Here is a 20,725-nt window from a genome sequence, read left to right as displayed (position 1 = left end):
AACACGAAAACACCAGTTGTGTGAAAGAAGTCAAAAAGAATGCCTGCCAATGAGCCAGACACGTATATCTCCTATTTACCATTTCATCAAATACATCGTTGGCAACAGGCATCTCCAACAGGAGGATCCCCTCGCCTGGCCCACTGTTGTCTCAATGGAGCTGCCACAGTAGAACCATAACCAAATGGCTAAGAGCAAAGGGGCTTCTCTAAAATGTAAACTTCTTCATCTATCAATAGGAAACATGGGCACGTAGTAACAGATTTTATATTCTCAAGCCCCTCCATTCTTTACCCTTTCTGCTCTATGACATGCCTGCCATGATCCTCACATAAGAACCTGTATTTGTATTAGATGAATGATGATAAGCCCTTTGAAGGTACAAACAGCATGCCATATTTCTGTTCTGGCTAGAAAGAAGGAACCAAATTCCACTAATCTTTAAAACTTCTCCAACGGAAAGATCATCAATCAAGTTCCTACAGTATTAGGCGTTTTCCTTTTAAGTATTAATGCCTTGCATGTTTCTGAAACACATCAAGATAAATGCTCACCCATCGCATTACGGATGTGGGTGGAAGAAAAATATTGTACGATGGGTGACATTACTAGAGAGAGTGAACCTAAGGTTACACTCCTGGAAGCTGACATTTTTATATCAACAACTAAACACAGCCACTGGTAATTAAAGGTATTGCTTTGTAGCTCAGGAGCCAGCGGGGTCAGGTACCATTTTACATCACAAGCCAGTCCTTTCTGCATGTAGATTTGCCAGCATTATCTGCACAGGGAGAAGGAGACATTAGCAGCAGCTGTCTCTCTGCTTTTACACTGAAAATTCTATTCATACAGACAGGTGGAGTAATTTAAAAGCCAATGTGGTACAATTTCGATGTGACTAATGTCACTGCCTACTAAAATGCCACCATTACCACTGTTTATGGAAACATTACTAAAATTACATTTTATTCATAAGAATTTTAGGATTCTGGTTATTACTAGCTTTAAAATGATCAGACCTTGATGTCATACCCCAGAGCGGCGGCTTAATTCTCCTGGGTTTAGCTGCCTTCTTTGCTGAGAAATGACAGTTGGATTGTAGTTTCAAGAGTAATCGGGGCTGCATAAGCAGTTTCCTCTATCTCCATAAAGCAAATTAAAGACACAGCTCTTTGGCGTCCTGGCCACGTGACAGGCAAAAAAAAAAAAAAAAAATCTTCAAGGAGCTAAATTCTGTGTTAGAAGGTTTAGTTAGGATCTGCATGAGGAAAGATTCTTCACCCCCCAAAGCACTATCACAGACATTGTTGGTAACAGACATGGGTAGAGAGTTACATATTTCTGTAAGGACGGAGGAGCCATTAAATAATGTTTAAAATATGAAATTCCAAAAACGCAAAAATTATCAAGATTGTCGCAAAATATCAACAGCTGTAGCTTTCTTTGCCTTTTTTATGGGCAGATATCTGTAGAAAAAGATTCCAGATAGGGACGGACCGTCCTTGACCCTTAGTTACTAATAACCATCAGATTGCATTATGAAGTTTTATGCCAAGCCCTCTGGCTCATATTTTTATTTTTTAAAAATACTAATTAGCTAGCTTGTGGAATGAGATTATAATTATATCTTTGAACTCTCACAATGCAATTTGATTTGCTGTGTGTTTGAGACGCAGCGTGGTGGAAAGCACATGGAAATTCAAGTCAGGAGATCCTGGTTCAAGCTCAGCCAGTTCCTCGCTTTTGATCTTGAGAAAAATCATTAACTTCTCTAAACTTCATTTTTGTCATGCTGCCCACCTTACAGGATAGTCTTACGAATCCAGTGTATAGGAAAATATTAAACAATAAAGCACCACATATGTACATATTACATTTTTATTTAGCATTACGATAAATTTTTTTCCTTCAGCTGTTGAAAGGATGGAATAATCCAATGTCAAAATAGCCAAGCAATTAATAGCTGAATTTTTAAAAATATAATAAAAGTCACATTATGCAGGCAGGAGAATATTTTATTTTATTTTTTCAACGAATTAATTTTGTGAAGTTCTTTCCCCTTGAAGTTGGGAAAGTTGGCTTTTCTTTTTTTTTTTTTTTTTTTGAGACAGAGTCTTTCTCTGTTACCCCGGCTGGAGTGCAGTAGCCCAATCTTGGCTCACTGCAAGCTCCACCTCCCGGGTTCATGCCATTCTCCTGCCTCAGCCTCCTGAGTAGCTGGGACTATAGGCGCCCACCACCAAGCCCGGCTATTTTTTTTTTTTTGTATTTTTAGTAGAGACGGGGTTTCACCAAGTTAGCCAGGATGGTCTTGATCTCCTGACCTCAGGATCCGCCCACCTCGGCCTCCCAAAGTGCTGGGATTACAGACGTGAGCCACCGCGCCCGGCCAACTGGCTTTTCTTTAAATAATAGATAAGAATTTTTTCTAAACGTCTATAAACTGCAACAGAAATGACCTTGATCTTTCATAGGACAAGTGTTCACGTTGAAAGAAAAGCTATACCTGCTGGTCTCTGGACATCCCAAAAACTTCCCAGGATACCAAATTCTCAGGGTAATCTGTGTCATGTGGCAAATGACAGCACTTGGGTACTGCAGGGATGCTAGCAACAAAGGTAATTGTGGAAACAGATAAAAACTGACCATAGATTATTAAGAAATGAAATGCAAAGACAGCTACAAGGTTAAATTAATATATATCACCCCATTTTTTAAGAGATCATGCCAACAGGACATTCAAATTCAAGCAGTTACCAAGACCAATTTCAGAATATTTCTAAAAACATAAAACCAAGTCATTTCTATCTCATTTAAATACCAACTAATTTAGGATGCTGGCCTTCATAACATCAAGTTATTTAAGGTCTACCTTTTCTTTAGATAGAGGAATACATTTCATCTTGGGACCCGTGCTCACTGGGCTATAATTTTCTGAGTGAAGGCGTTTTGCAATGGCAAGGAAAAACAAGGACTAAAAAGTCTTTAAAATGTTAGAAGGTTGCGTAGCATAACCCTTTCAGCTACTGCTTCCTCCTGGAGGCTCTTCACTGGCCCACCAAGAAAGAGATGCCTTATCTGAGTTCTTGATCCCACTCTCTGGCTCTTGACACACTGAAGTGACTATCAAGTCCACAGAGGCTAGCTAGCCAAGTTGCCCACACTCTGGACTCTGCACAAGGAAGGGTGAGCAATACTGAAGTGAAAGTGCTCACATATCAGAAGCAATCATTTTGATGTGGATCTACACAATCCCTATCATTACTGCCTTGGAGCATCAATCAAATATTTTTTTTTGCTACCACATGGCTTTCAATCTATCAAAGGTAAGCTTGGGTCATGGCCCATAGTGTTTTGTGAACTGAGCAACAGACCGTTGCAACGTGGTCTCCACTACTTGGTTGCCCTCTGACATGGACCTACATCAGTACAAGAAGAAAAATTAGAACCTTGGACATGGCTACTTAGGGGGTTAAAAGATGTAAAATGGATCAGTCTTCTCTACTAAAATTCATAGATGGCAGGGGTAGGGACATACATGAGCAGATAGTTATACTCACACTTTAGCATGAGAGACAGATATGATGTGGATGTTCACAGTTAAGTCCTAGGATCCTAAATTCCATGACATGTAGATTTACTTCTACTGGCAAAACCACCAACCAACGAAAACAAAACAATCCAAAACACTGGAATCTTTTATAAAATAAATCTATCTGATTTTCCCGCTGTCAAACCTTCATATTTTAAGACAAGGTATCTTCACTAGGAATCTTAAACATGGAGAAAGAAAGAACCAAACTTGCATGAAATTCCTAGGGGTTGGATTGAGTTAGTGAAAAAAATATACATACACTCACATGTATACTTGTGGTACTCCAATTTTAATCTGAAAGATAAATTGAGGTGCATGCTCAGTGACCAAGTTTGATATTTTATCTTTAAAAATATATCATCACTAATTAAAATAAAAAGAAGACATGATATTGATATACACTTTGAAGTACAAATGGCTTGCTGTTGTTCAGTTACATGCATCAGTAACAACCCAACAAATTGTAAAAAGTCCATGGGCACTTTTATTTTACAAATAATCCTTTATTTAATCAGCCCAATTAAGACTATATCAGAAAACCAAACTATCGTGTATCTGTATCTTAACCTTGGGAAAATAAGAAAATTTTTAGAATGATCTAACAAATTGCCAGCCAGACTCTACAAAAGTCTCTTATAGTGAAACAACCATTGGTGAAATGAATAAACCACTTATTTCACTGCTCACAAAAATCGCACTCATACTCTGACAGTAACATAGAGTCTCAGACAGAGGTCGTGTGCTCAGAAGGGCTATATACTTGGATAAGCAGGCAATTTTAAAGTTGGACTTTTGATTTTGCTTTCGATTGTTTTCCCCCATGCTTCCTCATCAACTGACTGTAATTACCCCAGGTCAGAGGTGCATAACTACGAGTGGGGAAGAAAGGCCCAGGCAAGGGGAAGGAGGTACAGAGAAGGCTGGGAGAAAGCTTTGCCAGGTCACTAATGGCCTCTGGGGCAACAATGTGGAGAACAGGCTGATGCTTCTCCTTTGATCTTCTAATTCACAATGATCATTAGTATTAACTCCGATTCTTCTGGGTGAAGAATTCCAGCTGTAGCCTTTTCAGTTTACCTGACCTAAGAAAATTCATCACCCATCCCATTAGGATTTCAATAACCAGCTAAGGAAAAGAAAAAGGCAGTTGCCCCAGAATCTGGAAACCACCCACTTCATTATTAAAACAGAGTTTATATGATGTATATCACAGAAAAATTAGGGCATTCCAATATTCCCCTCAAGTAATTAAATAATCAACTCCATTTCCCTCCCCAGACCGATGATTCCCACTTGAGTAAAAAATAGTCAAGGTCCTTATCTAGTCAAAGTTGAAATACGCTATCTACAAAGTAGCAGAGATCTTTTAAAATTCAGATAAAGGATTTTGTCATCCAAGCCTGGGTTAGTTTCAGCAAAGCCTAGCTTTGGTCAGAAGTGAAGGTGAATGGCAGTTACATGTAAGGGAAAAAGTAAAAACTATGAAAATATTCTTCTTATGTATGTAAAAGAGCTAATTTTTGATAGGGTACATGGACATCTGCAAGGAAAAAAAAATCTCCTCACACCTTCATACTAGTTTTCAAGGCTCTTAATTTAATGATCTGTCTGCGGATAATACGTAGTGAAGAAGGAATCAAAGTTACCTGCTATCTCCACAAGCCACTTCCCTTGTCTCAGGCACATGACAATTAAGGTAGATTAGGACTAGTTTGAAGAAGAAACTGCCTTTCTCAAATACCCTGATGAACAGTTTGGGCAAGAATGTGAGAATATAGTTGTCCTGCCCCGCCACCTTCTCAGGACTCCCCCTAGATCTTTCAGGATAGGTTGTTGAAGGATGCTGGCCCGTAAGGCTTAAAAGGAATATTCACTGTTCAAACTGGCAGAGTACAGAGGTAGGCAATAAAAAGAGAAATAGAAATGGGAGGAGAGGAGAAAATTTCATCTACTACCTGCCCATGTGCCTACCTATAAGTCCTTCTATTCTTTTCCTAACTTTGATCAACGGAATGGATTATCCAGATACCAATTAGATGTACTTTTTCATTGTAATAATTAATAACGTTTAGAGAATAATTCTTCCAAAATGGCAAGGAGAGATATGACACTAAGATGACTCCAACAGATCTTGTTACTAAAAACGAAACCAATGAAACAACATCTGTCTCTTCCAGAGCATTCAATTCCCAATTCAATTCCATTTACTCCGTCCTTAGAGTGGCGGACCCGCAGGGCACTTTTCATCTAATAGTGTTACTATGGAAACGCTATTCTCAACCTGGAAGATTCTACAACCTCTCGCATTGGCTTTATCCACAATGAGAGGGAAGTCTTATAAATCAGAAATCAAGACATAAATTTGGCCACACACACACACAAATTTTCCAGGCTAGAAGTGCACACATACACAAAAAAAGAAAGAAAGAAGAAAGAAAATGAAACAAAAACACTTGGCACATAAGTGTGTCTAACTTAGAAGCAAAGTTTGTCCCTATAGTAAGGCTTAACCAAATGGGATCCTCAGGGTGAATGGATGGGGAGTAGGAGAGAGTGTGAATGAAAATCAGTTCACCGTCAGGATCACCATCCCGACTGGTCAATGCCGGATATTGACCCGTGAATGCTTGCTTCCCCTGGATCTGTAGGTATGCTTTCTAACTACCTCCCTTCTCCCTAGCTTTCAGTATTCCTGGAAGCACAGGAGCTCCATGCAGGAAAATATAGTCACTGCATATTTTACATAAGAACCACATTAACCGCTTTTCTATTTACATTATACTTTAGGCTGCAATATGATAGGATAGGAAAACAAAAAAGAAAAGAGAACCTTGATTTTTACCTTAAACGTGGCATGTATTCTTTTTCTTCATTTTCACTAAGCCTTTGGACACATATCTTTGTAACACTATGTAGCAAAAGAACTGATAATATGCAAAACACATCCAGCTTAAGCACTATGACATCACAGGCTATGTTTACAGTTGGAATAATGCCTTCAAGAAGGAAAAAGAAACCTTGATATGACATATGCCCCTGAACTGATTGTGAATACACAGTGACTCATATGCAAATATTAAGCATGTTTTAATTGTTTGCAATAATTTATCTTCAGGCAAATGTAAGTATTTCTATTAATAAATGCCTTTATTTTCTTTCTAATTCTCTCTTATTATTTAAATCATGTCAGTCATTCTTTTCAATTCCAGGGAATAGTTTCTTTTAAGAGACCCTCTCTACTTATCAACTCTGGCAAATGCTCAGCTAAGCCTAAGCTGGGAATTTACCTCACTGAAATTTCTTCTTACCCCCTAATCACTAAAGTTTAAAACTCATTTCCTTTTTCTTTTATTGTTTTCATTATATACAAGTATGTCCAGTTTAGCTTGCTAGAGACTGTGAGCCCAAGAATGAGGCTTTAGTTCTCTCTTTGGAGTAGTAAAATGTGCTACTGATTAAGTCTACCTGTGGATAACTAGAGACTGCCACATTTTTCTTCTCATGTAGCTGGGGTACAAATCCAGAAAGTTGGTTTTTGTTGTGTTTTGGTTTTTAATTCAGGGCCTATTCTACTCTTCTAACACAGAAATGCTTTAAAGCCTTTTCAAGGGCAGATTTCTTCACTGAATAAACCCAGTGGAAGGATTGATCCATTTATTTTAAAAAGAAATAGCAATTTGCTTTCAAAAGGTGTGAGAGGTTTTTGAATACGTCTTTGAAATTTAAAAAAAGATTAGTTTACAATTTACTAATAAATTGGTATTGCTATTGTTTTAATTAGCCAGAATTTCAGTGGCTTTTTTATATCTAGCAAGATTTCAGAAAGGATTTCCTAGATAAGTTGCATTAATCACATAACAATGATGTGACCATTTAAAATTTGTACAGTCTTCCTAATGAATTGTGCATCCCCGAAGACCTCTCAGAACTTGAAATAAAGTCACTAAAGAATTAGTACTGAAATGTCAGTGGTTACTTACATTTAGACAAACAACAACAAAACTCTCTTTAGATTCTATAGGTTTTTAAAATAGAATTTATTAAAATTAGCTCCTTACTATAAATATTACCTAAGCAGTCCATGCATTCCTTCAAGAAGGATTACAAAACAAGGGTAACGGGTGTTCCTTATAACTGGAGGTCTATTTGCTCTTGCAATTAGAGAAGTGGGAAGGAATCTTTTTCATTGGGGGAAGGAAAAGATGAAAAATTTAAACATATCTCCTAACTTTGCTCTTCAGATGATGTTATAAGAACAATTAGCTATCTACAGACCATTATCATTAATCAATATTTCTGTATGAGCAGATGGCATTGGAGTGGGTAATGGGGGTAGAAATATCCAATGGAAACCACAAGGTAACACCTATAAACATTCACAGAAAGCTGAGGAAATGTGGATGAATGGGCTTCCCCTTCCAGGGCAGTGGCACAGGCCAGCAAAGACCTCAAAACTGAAGACTATTATTCAGGTCTCAAGAAATCAGGCAGTTCATGAATAATTTCTATTACAATTGCCCCAGTAACAAACACATAGTCCATATAAGCAATGCAATGCATGTAAAATCATGCGAGCTGTTAGAAAGTTTATTTGGGTATTTTTTGTTTGTTCGTTTGTTTGTTTGTTTGTTTCAAGAAGATAATGTAGCTCTCTGCAAGGGTCTTCACAAGGGTACAACCTAGAAAAACAGGAAAACTAGTGGCTGCATAAAATAACTTGCTTCTCTCTCTCCTGATTCTGTCTGAACCAGTATTTGATTATATCTTATTCAGGGGCACCTCAGCTTCAAGTAAAGCCAAAACTCCTTTGCAGATTGAGATGGGGGCTAAAGAAATCTATTCATTGTTTCTGTTAGTCTAGGAAACAGAAATTGTTTGATTGTGACTTCAGGGCCAACCTGATTTTATCCACCACACCAACTCATTCCACACAGCAAGTTAGCTGGTTAGCTCTGGAGATAAAATATCAGCATCATTGCATCAGCATCATTGTACCACACCTTTGACCAATTGCCACTTCTTATCTAAATGTCGTATCATTTGTTTTTCATGATATGCCCTCAAGACCTGAGTCCTCTCTCCCCCAGTTCATTAGTGATTGATAATCGTCAGTGAGGAACTTGCAGGAGTCACATCTTGAAACATCTACACACATGCAACAGGTGTCAGATAAGTAATGGTGCCCGAATCAGATTCTAGGTAAACCTAATATGATGTTAAAATCAAAACAGCTCAAACAAGCTAAATCTCCAACTAATTTCCAGCACAGCCAAGCCCTAAAGTTTACTCAAAAACTGTAGTGTAGTCTAGTTACTGTTTGGAATTATGAGGGGAAGAAGAGAAGGGAGGAAACTTCTTTTTTTTTAAAGCTATTCCTGCTGCTCTCAGTTTTTATCTTATTCACTGACGCTGGAAAATCTGGATTAATTTATGCCCTTGAGCATTATTAGAGGCACAGCCTCTATCCAGAGGAGCAGAACCAACACGACCTTCAGACATCCCCTAAGTTTCTCTCTCTGTACCTGTAAAACTCACTGAGGAACATGGCTTTGAAAGTGGGCCCAGGTATGAAGGTAAACAGGCTCTGCAAGTGTTTATAATAATACAAGATTAACTTTAATATTTAAGGAAAAAATGACTTTAGGAAAAGCAAGCTAAGACAAAAATAGTAACACAAAATATTTTCTCCTGATATTAAAAAACAACCCTCAAGAGTTTTTAACATTTATCCATCTATGTAACTTTGCTACAACCTGTCTAAATTCATCCTTTGTCTCTAATATTGAAATTCCCCTGGTCAACAATTTTGTTGATTTTTAAAATATTATTTTATCCACAAATCTTCATTGTGTCTTCTTTAAATCAGTATGCACTTACAAAAATATCCACCAAAATATTATTCTTATAAATAGTTTGAACATAAAATTCATTCAGAACAATAACCAAACAAAACAAACCCCCCAGTGGCATAAAGCCCCAAATGTCCAGTTTCTCACATCTCCAGGAGAATTCCTGCAGTGAAAACAGCAATACTTGCACAGACAATATAAACTGTTACTCTGCTTGAAAAGTCACAAGGGACTACACAGGAAGAGCTGACTCTATATTGCTGTTTTCCTTTACAGTTCTAAATACAGGGACAACTTTCACTGTGGAGCTCCGACTTACATGAATGCTTTGTAATGGAAGCCAGTGCATTCAAACCACTTAAAAGCAAATTATGTGATCATCTTGCCATTGCAACATGATTTAAATTTTTGTGGACCATTTGTTGTAAAGATCCACTAAAGCATCAGAAGATATTAAGTCTCTCTCTAGGGTTTGTCTTACTTTCTTCTTAGTAGGAGATGGTTCTGAGCACTTAAGGGTCACACTTAGAAAAGCAACATCATTAATACACATACTTAAAATCACAAGTGCACATGAACACCTAAACCTTTTAACTTATGAAAGTTAACAAAATCACAATCGTGAATTTTAAATAAAATTTCTCATTTGGGGTATGTATCTAAGAAATAAGTGCTAACACTTTTGCAAAAACTGTGGGAACACGGTTATTTATTAAATATTTCAAGTCCAGAGGGATCACTTTTTTCTCATTATTTTGTATAAAAACTGGTTCATTGTCCATATTTAGTTTACATATGTCATTTAGAATCCACTTACTGTTAGATGCTGGAACAGCCACGCCCTCATGATATTTGTGGCTACTTTGGGAAAGATGCCACGCTTTTTGTGACGCTTTTTGTCCTTATCAGGGTCATCATCGTCACCTGTGCTGGGGGAAGCTACACTGTTGTCCAAGCCATCACCTGCAAACATAGTGAATCAAATTTTGACTGATGCTACCTTGACATGCTTTATTCAAATAGAATGCCTTTGGATATAAACAAAACCAAAAGAGCAAATTTAAGTGATTAATAGTTTCTTTGGTACTGTTTTTTTGTTGTGTTTTGTTTTCCAAGACAAAGAGAAAGAACAAGGCCTAGGTTCAAGAGTAGTCAGGTCTAAAGAACTTCTTCCAAAGAACATTGCCAAAAGTCAAAGGGAACAGAGGGAAATATCCAATCCCCTTGTGGCTTTGTTGCTATGGTAATTATTCCAATATGTATAGCTGAGACAGGTTAAGTGTAACTCCTACTGGGGAGTTAAACATGGTGACAGTCATTAGCAGTGGCACTATGGCTGCCTGGGCATTCAAATCCCACAGTCAGTGACATTGACTTGTGAGAAGATTCATTTAAGATATCAACTATTTCCACAAGTGATCTATCTTAAGACTAGTTAAACTAGGATGGGGAAATGTAGGTAATCCATCATATAAGCAGTTTGACATAGGAATGCTTCAAATAAAATATAATTTTTCTTGTAATAGAGAGAAAGCATCAAGTTTAGTAAGGGAAAAACCCCTGACATAGTTTCTTAATTAAAAAACAATTACTGTGTAAATCAAATAAGGTAGTGCTAAATTAACAGTAAATTGGAATTGTATTACACTAATAATTCAGGCAGTTTCTAAAATTCATGCTAGGTTTAAATTTTTCACATTGAAAAATCACCTGCTAACATACTCCTCTATATTGGATCCTATTTTTCTATTGATTTTTATTATAACATTTACACTCTTTATTCTAGAAAATATTTTGGCTCTGTGACATAATGAAACTAAAAAAGGTAGTATTTCTTTTTTATAATGCCATGTTTAATAAGAAAAAATAAAAATTTAACCCATATAGCTGTTCAAAATAAGTTACAAGGTACAAATGGAAAGTAGGTATTTTTTGCCTTGGCATCAAAGTCAAAAAGGAAAACAACAAAGGACAAGACCCATTACACTAAAAAGTAGCTTAGCTCGGTCAACCGTTCTCTTAGAAACCGACAGGTTGATCTGGGCCCAAACAGAAGAGCTATAGCAGCCAGGCTTAGAAACGAGGTAAAAAAAATACACCCAAGAGCACATTCACTGGGTTAAATAAGCCATTGGAGAGCCAACTACACGACCCAAAGAACCTGAAACTTTGGTAAGACAAGTTTCCGGCACATAGCCTCAGGTTCATTTTTACGGCTTCATGAATTTCTGTATTTCTCATTTCTGTTATTAGGTCCTACATAAAAAAATAATTCTCTAGTTCAATTTCAGTTATTTCTGTTTAATCTATAGTAGGTATGTTGCAACTAATCAACTGTTTTTAACTGCTCCCTCAGCAGACCCATCTCTCTCCTGTGAAAAAAAGAAAAGAAAAGCGTCCCTCAAGTTTCTTTTTTTCAATTGCCTTAACTTGTACTGAGATGAAGTTTAGAAAGTTTGTTGGGTGAGGAACAAACTAATTCCAACATTTCTACTATTATTACAGAATATGCTATAAATGCAAAACTTTTGCAAACCTTTTCTGATTCTAAACTTTTATTCCTTAAAAATCCGTAATTTTATTATATTCAAAATCTATCTATTAAAAGTTTCACAGAAACATATCTTGTGTTCACTTGGAAAAGATCATGAAAACCCACCACTCCGAAGCCATCATTGTATCAGTGAAGAAAATGCTATGTTCCCTGACTGGGCCAAGGTCATGTACCCTGGCATGGAACTACTGGGGTCTGTGCTGTGCCAGACCCCTACATCTGTAAATCAGCACTCCTTCCACCCAACCAAACTCTTTATTTGCATAACCAAGTATTTTATGAGAAGTCCCCTTGGATTTGCCTAATAAATTCTTTGAAAGTCCAGTATTTAAACAGCCTTTTTATTCAGAGAAGCAATTTACCATATAAAATAACAATTCATTAAAGAAACATGAGAAAAGAAAACAACTCAACAGCATTTAAATTTTCAATGGGCTAATCCACTTTCAATATGCAAAAGATAACCAAGGAAAAGACACATACGACTTGATCACTGATTAAAAATGAAAAGCTTACAACCTAACAATACTGTTTTAACCACCTCCCCATGATTATTTTCCACCTTTAAAAAAAATAGCCTTTTTATCCACCTCAAACCCCTTCAGATTAATTTAGCGAGCAATGCCTAGTGCTTGCCTAGAAGAGAATTCATTGATAATTTATGGAAATATCTACTATAATCCAGCAGAGATGACTTTTTTCCAGCTTTGTGCATCAATAGATAATCAAGGCCTTAAAGCAACCTTAGCTTCCCATTACCTCAGGCAAAAGAATTCCTGAAAGCGTGCCTTGAGGGCACCTGAATTATATACTCCATTAGGAGAGGAAGGCTTTCTGCATTCCATGTGTAACACTCACCAGAACCTTTCCTGTTTATTTCTGCTGTATGAAAGCAGAAGCATTAGGAACAGAATTTTTTAAGTGAAGACTTATGTAGATACAATGGAGAAACCTTTCAAGCAGGAGCCAGATCACCCCCTTCAGTCCCTGGCAGTGACCTCTCCTGAATAAAAGGTTTCTATTACATCATTAGCTCAAGCCAAAAACAGCCTTGGCTTAATGCACAGTTTGTTCTTCCTACTGTTTTTAGGCAAATACAGCTACTTTACTCCCATGTGGGAGGGAAATTACACTGCTGGGTTGTAATCTAAGACAAGATTTTCATTGGAAGCAAATGCTTTCAATCCAGTGTAAATACTGGTGCATGTTCAGAAAAGCCTAAAACAATAAACCCTGCTCCTTTCCGACACAAGTTAGGGAAATGGAGAAGATGGGGAAGGAGAAGAGCATAATAAAACAGACTATTCTAAAAGCAAACACTTTCATAGATTTTAATAAATTGTTTAACCTCTTCCACTTTCTAAATTGAAAATTGATCTGGAAATGTCTCAACCTCAGAGGAAAGTCTAAATGGTCAATTGTACCTTTAGCATTTCCATTCACTCCGCAATTTGATATAGTCACCTCAATGTGGTCTCTCGAGAATTTCTTTCCTTTTTTATTTTTGAGATCACTAAACAAACTTGGAGAACCGCCGGCCGACCACACGGCAGCAGGCAGCAGCTCTGAACCACATTTGTAAAATGTCAGCAGTGACTTCATTCCTGGAGCTGACTTCTCCTGCCGCCAAATGAAGGCAAACTGAAAAGGTGGAAATAATCATAAAAATGATGCTAGTCCATAAACAAGCTTACAGCCTCATTAGGATAGCAGTAGGCTCCAGTGGGTGATTTATGCTCGTTTTGCTGATGCTATGAGGAAATGCCATAGGGCGACTTTAGCCAACCGCTAATGGTTTCTGACAGCTTCTTAGCAACTAGTGCAAGCAACGTTGTGGCGTTTGCTAGTGACAGAAACTGAAAATGTCATATTATCTGCCCATGTGTCATGAAGTCCGTGTGGCAATTAACTAGCAGGCCAGTGACTGAGGGGCCAGAGGCTCCTGAAAATGGCCTTTGGCTATGCAGAGGCAGCCGCCAGGGCTGCGCACACACAGGCCGCACATATGCAACATTCTAATGCAGAAATCCACTCCCTGGAACTTCCTGGGCTCTGATGAGACCGGGCCACTCCAGTCTCTTTTTTCCCCCTCATTGAAGTGAAACTCTGGGTTCCTCTCTCTCTAGGCACAGGCTCGGGCATTGTAAGACTCTAAAGCAATCTGCTTTGATATGATTATCCGAATGGCTCCTTAATTGGCAATACCTGGTTCTGTGCCTCTTGGATGCTGGACCCAAAGGTGCTAGCTACAGTACTTTGCTACTCTCTCACAAATTAGTCTAAAAGGGTTTAAGATCACTGGAGCAGACTCATTGCCTGTCAGATTTCAAGGACCAGAGGAACACTGCACAGCAACAAGACACTATTTAAAAAAACACCGGGTTTCTAAACGAGCAGGCAGAGAATCTTGGCCACACTTTTCAGTTTCCGAGCTATCAAAACCATGCACTATATGTCAAACTGTCAAACCTTTCAGCGTGGGCCATTTGCCCTTTCAAATAATATTTAAGAATTGTTTTTACAAAATTTTATAGGCCATGGTCTAGTGAAAGAGGCCAACCAACAAAGAAAGGAATTTGTACTACAATTCGTCTACGGACAATTTCTTGTGAGACCTGGGCCTGTCCCTACGGAGCAAGGCAGGTGACCTGTGGCAGCTCCCAGGCTGTCAGAGAGCTCAGATTTCAAACACTCTCAACTCAAACATCCCGAGTCGCCTATTTAAGCATGCCCAGGCATTTAGACTGTGCTATCTTGTGCCTTTCAAGGCAGGATAAAGCGGCATTTATCGTATTCAGGCCATTCAATGGGTCAGACTGACCGTGTCAGCAGGGGCTCCTCTCTGGCAGGTCAAAGCCTTGCTCCCATTTTTTTTCTCTCCCTACTAACTCCCTCTGTCCTCTCAGGACTGCTGTTCCCCTAAACCTACTCAGAGTGAAGCAACAACAAAACCCAAAACAGCTCCTAAGATTTACATCACAACTGACCAGAACTTCCTGTGTCAGTGGGCCATCAGGTAAAAATAAAATGGGTTGTCTGTTAGAGGGTTCTTTAGGTCATAGAAGCAAAACTCCTAATTAAGGAGATGAACTTTCAACTGCCAGGGCAAATGAACGTGTAAGGTTGTGGACCCCCTTGTTTTTCTAGAAGCCAAGCTGGAAGCCACAATGACTTCAAGATCATTTTCATTTACAATTTTGTATTGAGACTCCATAGTTTTGGGCCATATCCTCTCTTTAAACTTTACTTTTCTCCTCTTCCAGTGTTTAGGAACAGTGTTTAATCCCAAAACTTACCTAGACTCAAAAATCAGGCCATTTATAGTTGTATCTTTTGATACTGCATAAATTCGATTGTGCCTAAAAAGTTTTCCAAATGGTCCATTCAAAAGTATGCTTATGAATGTATAGTTCCTGTTGTAAGGTGGCTACATTTTCATGCAAATAGGATACTGTTGCATGATCTTATTGTCAGCAAAAAGAAAGCCCAACATGAAGGTTTCTTTTTTCTCTTGGGTGTTTCTCCCATAGAGTATCTACATGAGGGAAAATGGCATCTCACCCCTTAAAATGTGTGTAGAACATCCTGCCTTGCTAGTGGCTGCTGACACAAACATCCTATCAATATAGAAAGGCTGGGTTTCCTTTATAGTGGCCTATCTGGGTGTTCCTGATGTCCAGGGTTATTGGGAAAAATGTAACAACTACCCCAAACCTATTTCTCCAGGTCATGGTTAAGTCTAGTTAGCCAGAATTCAGGTGGGATAATGTTTCTATGGTATGTTAAGAGGATATATGGCAAGAATTATAGACATCCCTTCTTCAGGAACCAGCTGGAATACTTTAGAGGTCTTAAGGACATGTTTTATCTTCATTTAGAATGTATAGTAGCTGCCAGAATGATTTTTCTAAAGCACATATCTGATCATATCACCCTGGTACTTAAAATCCTTTGGTGGCTACCCTTTGCCTTCAGAATAAAGGTTATACTTCTTAGCCTGGCGTGGAAGGCCTTTCACGATCTCTTTCCTGGGTGTTTTTCCAGCCTAGCATTTACCAAGTCCCCATACGCACTGGCACTCACAGCTCCACCTCCGGTCCTGAGCAGACTTGAAGTTCTCATGGCACCATGCACTGCTCTCTCGACCTCTTTGCATTTCCTTATGCTAGTCCCTTTCCCTGCAGCAGTCTTCGCTTGCTTCCCCTAACAACATGACAAACTTCCTGGTGACCTTTACAGCTCAGCTCAATGGCCATCTCCTCTAAGAGGTATTTGCTGGACTGTAGCTGATTTAGTGACACCCCAATCCCACCCACCAACCAGGTGATTTTTCTTTTACTGGCATTCCTCCATCATAACACTCTGCGAAAACTGTCTATTTCCATACCTCTTTCCGTGATTTGACTACAGGGTCTGAGAAGGCAGGGACCAAGTCTTGCACCTCTCTGCTCTCAAATCCTGGCGTTACTCCAGTGTACAGTGTACAAACTTGTTCATCGCTTATAAATGAATAAATGAATGTTATCTTTTTCACTACGGGAAGAAAACCATAGTTTGCATTTTCATCCCTTACATTTCTTTTTGAGACATATCTAAATTAAACTCTTGAAAAATATTCACCAATGAAAATCAATAAACAACTATAAGAAAACATAGAAGAAATAAATTTCCCAGAGCTGGGATATTTCTTCTAAACCTTTAAGATCATCTTGCACGAAAGATGGACTAAGAATTAAGGTATCAGAATCTTTATGATGTCTACCATAGCCTTTCAGAAATATATCACTACTTTCTGCAATTGTAATTTAAAATCGTTTACTTAACTAAAATTTCTTGCTGTTTGTGCATCTTTTCTGAACAAAAGTTGTTTCTTTCTGCCTTTTTTCCCAGTGAATTAATTAATTATATTCCCCCCTTTGCACATTTCCCAAGTTTACCATAGCTGAGAAACTCAGTTGTTTCTAGGCAGACAATTTGATCCTCAGCTCAAACTTCAGGCCAGCATTTTAAACATCAAATATCTGATGTTAAATATATAAAACTCTAGAACTCTGGCTTTCCTTGATTTTTTTTTCAAGTAATTGTATCAGCCTTTCCCTGAAGACATAATACAGCCCCTTAAGTCTTTTCTTTTTTCCTTTTTTAAGAGACAGTGTCTCACTCTGTTACCCACACCGTACTGTAGTGGCGTGATCATAGTTCACTGCAGCCTCAAACTCCTGGGCTCAAGGGATCTTCATGCCTCAGCCTCTAGAGTAGCTAGGACTACAGGTGCATGGCACCACACCCAGCTAATTTTTGGTAAAGACAGGGGTCTCACTATGTTTCCCAGGCTGGTCTCGAACTCCTGGCCTCAAGCAATCCTCCTGCCTCAGCCTTCCAAAGTGCTTGGATTATCTGTCTTAGGCCCTGTGTCTGGCCAACCCCTTAAGTCTTATTACATGTTTTCAAGAGAAACACACTATACTTCATATGTATATGAAGTATACAACTCTGCAGCCAATATACAAATATGTAATGATCCAAGTTTATCTTTAATTAGGATTCTGTTAACTCCTCGGCCTCACTTTTGTATCTCCTCTTATCCATAGATATTTAAGGCTTCCTTGTTCTTAGCTCAAAGTGATTCCCAGTTAATCAAAGGAAAACAACAAAAGAAGGCATATTCTCATCTATTTTACCACCCACAGCTTTCCTGGAAAATTTGAAGCAGTTCCTTTGGAAACCAAAATAAAGAGTTAGACATGGGCACCTGCTGTGGCAGAGCTAAGTTCTAGAAGAGGCTTAACAAGTGCCCTGTGGTACAGACATAGCAGTGGCAATGATGGAAAAGATGGAGCTAAGAATGGTGGGGTTGTAGATTAAGAATACACAAACTTCAAATAAACATATTATTGGCACTTATAACAAGAAATGGCTCACTTATAACAAGAAATAGCTTCCTACAGTTGGCTCCACAGAGATCTGCCATCAAGCTTTTCCTTTCTAGAAGAATTTAGGTTTCTTAAATGGTGACAAGAAATTGTTAATAGGCCAGGCACGGTGGCTCACGCCTATCATCCCAGCACTTTGGGAGACCGAGGCGGGTGGATCACCTGATGTCAGGAGTTCAAGACAGCCTGCCCAACATAGTGAAAGCCCATCTCCACTAAAAAAATACAAAAATTGGCCAGGCACAATGGCGCGCACCTGTAATCCCGCTACACAGGAGGCTGAGGCAGGAGAATCGCTTGAACCCAGGAGGTGGAGGTTGCAGTGAGCTGAGGTCGCATCACTGCACTCCAGCCTGGGTGACAGAGCAAGACTCCATCTCAAAAAAAGAAATAAATTGTTAATAGTTAACCAATGTGGAATGAGCTCACAGCCTTTTTCTGCCCTTTAGTGGACTCCTGACATCACAGAAAGCTAAAGGAAGACATGGAGAGTCAGACCCTGGAGAAAATACTTCTTCCTATGAATTTACTGCTCCCCCTCCTCCGCTAAAGGGTAAAATGTAGCATTTAAAAATATGCCCCATAGGGCCAGGCGCGGTGGCTCACACCTGTAATCTCAGCTCTTTGGGAGGCCAAGGCAGGTGGATCACGAGGTCAGGAGATCAAGACCATCCTGGCTAACATGGTGAAACCCCGTCTCTACTAAAAATACAAAAAAATTACCCAGGCGTGGTGGCGGGCACCTGTAGTCCCAGCTACTTGGGAGGATGAGGCAGGAGAATGGCACGAACCTGGGAGGTGGAGCTTGCAGTGAGCCGAGATCACGCCATTGCACTGCAGCCTGGGCGACAGAGCTAGACTCCGTCTCAAAAAAAAAAAAAAGCCCCATCTATGTAACCATCTTTTGCATAAAGTCATTCTTGTTATTCGTTCATTCATTTAATAAAAGCATATTGATGTCCCAAACACTAGGCCAACACTTAGAGACATAAATGATGAAAAAAATCAGAAGGAGTTTCTGTTTCTATCAAGCTTTCCAGTTAGAAGGCACTAAAGTTAAACAAAATAATTACAGTAATAAATGTACAACTGCAAACTGAAGCTCTTAATTGGAAAAAAGTACACATCTATGAGTTTGTGAAACAAAAAGACTTGACTTAGGCTGGAGTGATCTTGGGCAGAAATCTAAAGGGCAGAGAAAAGTCAACTACATGTAGCGGGCAGCCTAAAAGGGCAGAGGCGAGCATTCCAGGCCAAAGGAACAGCACGTACCAAGGCCTTGTGTGGCTGGAGGAACTGGAACCTGGGAAAGAAAAACAAGATGAGGCTGGAGAGGTAAGAGGAGCAGGTTGTGGGTGTTCATCCCTAGGGTTCTGAGAGTCATGACTTATCAGTGAATCATAAGTATCTATGGGGTCATGAGTGTCCTCTCCATTGCGTGCCCTAATATGATGTAAATTTTGTCAAACAATGCCTCATTTTCCAGTCTCTTTCTAGTTCAACCTAACAAATCACCTGATTAAATCATGAAGATTAAAGAATGGGGGACAATGGAAAAGCAATGAGTCCATTCAGGTAGACCCCAGTTTAGGCACAGATTACATTCTGACATGAATTGATAAGTTGTCCTCTTGGACATTTCAAATGTATTTTTGCATAGAAGCCAGTTGTGAATGCTGTCACATCCCAAAGCCAGCTCAGCAAAGTAAAACTAATTATTAAGTGAATAAAGCTCCAACTGATATCTGAGCCCTGGGTGCAGGAAGAAAGTATAAGAATAAGGGGGAAGAAGAGTTTCTTCTCATATTCCTGTGCACACAGCCAGTCTAGAAAAATGTTAAACTATGTGCAATTGCCCTGAGCACCTCCCTTTCTGTATCTTTTTTCCACTGCATAGTATCCCTCCCCTAGAGTTTCCACACGCTCCAGTGCTTTGAAGAGGCTTTTGCCCTCCCACTGTGGTTACTTTACCTGGACCCATTCTTCTCCTGCTCTGAATTGACCCTCTTCATCTCCCAACAGTCAAAATGTCCGTCGTTTCAGGCTTGTTGATATAAGCCAGACTTCAGGTAAAAGCAATCTCAAAGAACTAATTTGGATGGGGATGAGATGACTGATGCCCTCCTCACCTTCCCAGAAATGTTGGCATCTTTAAAAGATCTGTTATTGCAAACGAGTGACTCTTTAAATGGCAGAATTTTAGGTAAAGTAATAAGTAAAGATTTTTAAAACATGCAGCTCCCATTGGGATTTGTTTTTTTAATCAACAGATGCCATTCTTATAAAACAGTTCATGGTCAGTTTCCAAACTGATCATTATATTCTGCCTCCCCTCCATTCCCCTCTGTTTCCCCGCAATCCCTGCCATTTACCCCTGCCTAGATTTGGGAAGCCATGTGTTTCTGAACACTTCAAGTTTTTCCACAGGAATTGCAGTGACAGTAAATGAGTTCTGTGGATGTAACACAATGAGATACAAGTAAGAGATCTAGGCTGAACATCTGTATGTATATCTAGGTCATTCACAATTTGAGTATTTATAAGTCAGGGATTCCCACCCTGTTGAAATAAATGTGGAATAACTTCTTTACTATAAATAATTCATTCAATTAAGCTTCTATCACTTCATGAGTCTTCACTTTCAACACAAATAATGTATAAAACATAACTGGGTGAAAAACATGGAAAGAAATCAAATAACTGAGACCCAGAATGAAAATATTTACTAGGTTTTCATAGAATGAAAAAAAAAATTGTCAAAATGTGAATGTGCATTGGATGGGATTAAAGGAAG

General features: G+C 38.9%; 1 protein-coding gene across 1 annotated transcript in view; it reads right to left on the bottom strand.

The window, feature by feature from the left end:
• The window catches only part of MEIS1 (Meis homeobox 1), a 138,547-nt gene that overhangs the window by 50,953 nt on the left and 66,869 nt on the right, over positions 1-20,725 (bottom strand). The window contains exon 8 of the mRNA XM_003262466.3: positions 10,262-10,407. Within this exon, the coding sequence (XP_003262514.1) occupies positions 10,262-10,407 (146 nt within the window). The remainder of the gene's footprint in view (positions 1-10,261; positions 10,408-20,725) is intronic.

The sequence above is a fragment of the Nomascus leucogenys genome, chromosome 14, assembly GCF_006542625.1.
Source record: "Nomascus leucogenys isolate Asia chromosome 14, Asia_NLE_v1, whole genome shotgun sequence".
In the NCBI taxonomy this organism is placed as follows: domain Eukaryota; kingdom Metazoa; phylum Chordata; class Mammalia; order Primates; family Hylobatidae; genus Nomascus; species Nomascus leucogenys.
This window is presented reverse-complemented; position numbering and strand designations above follow the sequence as displayed.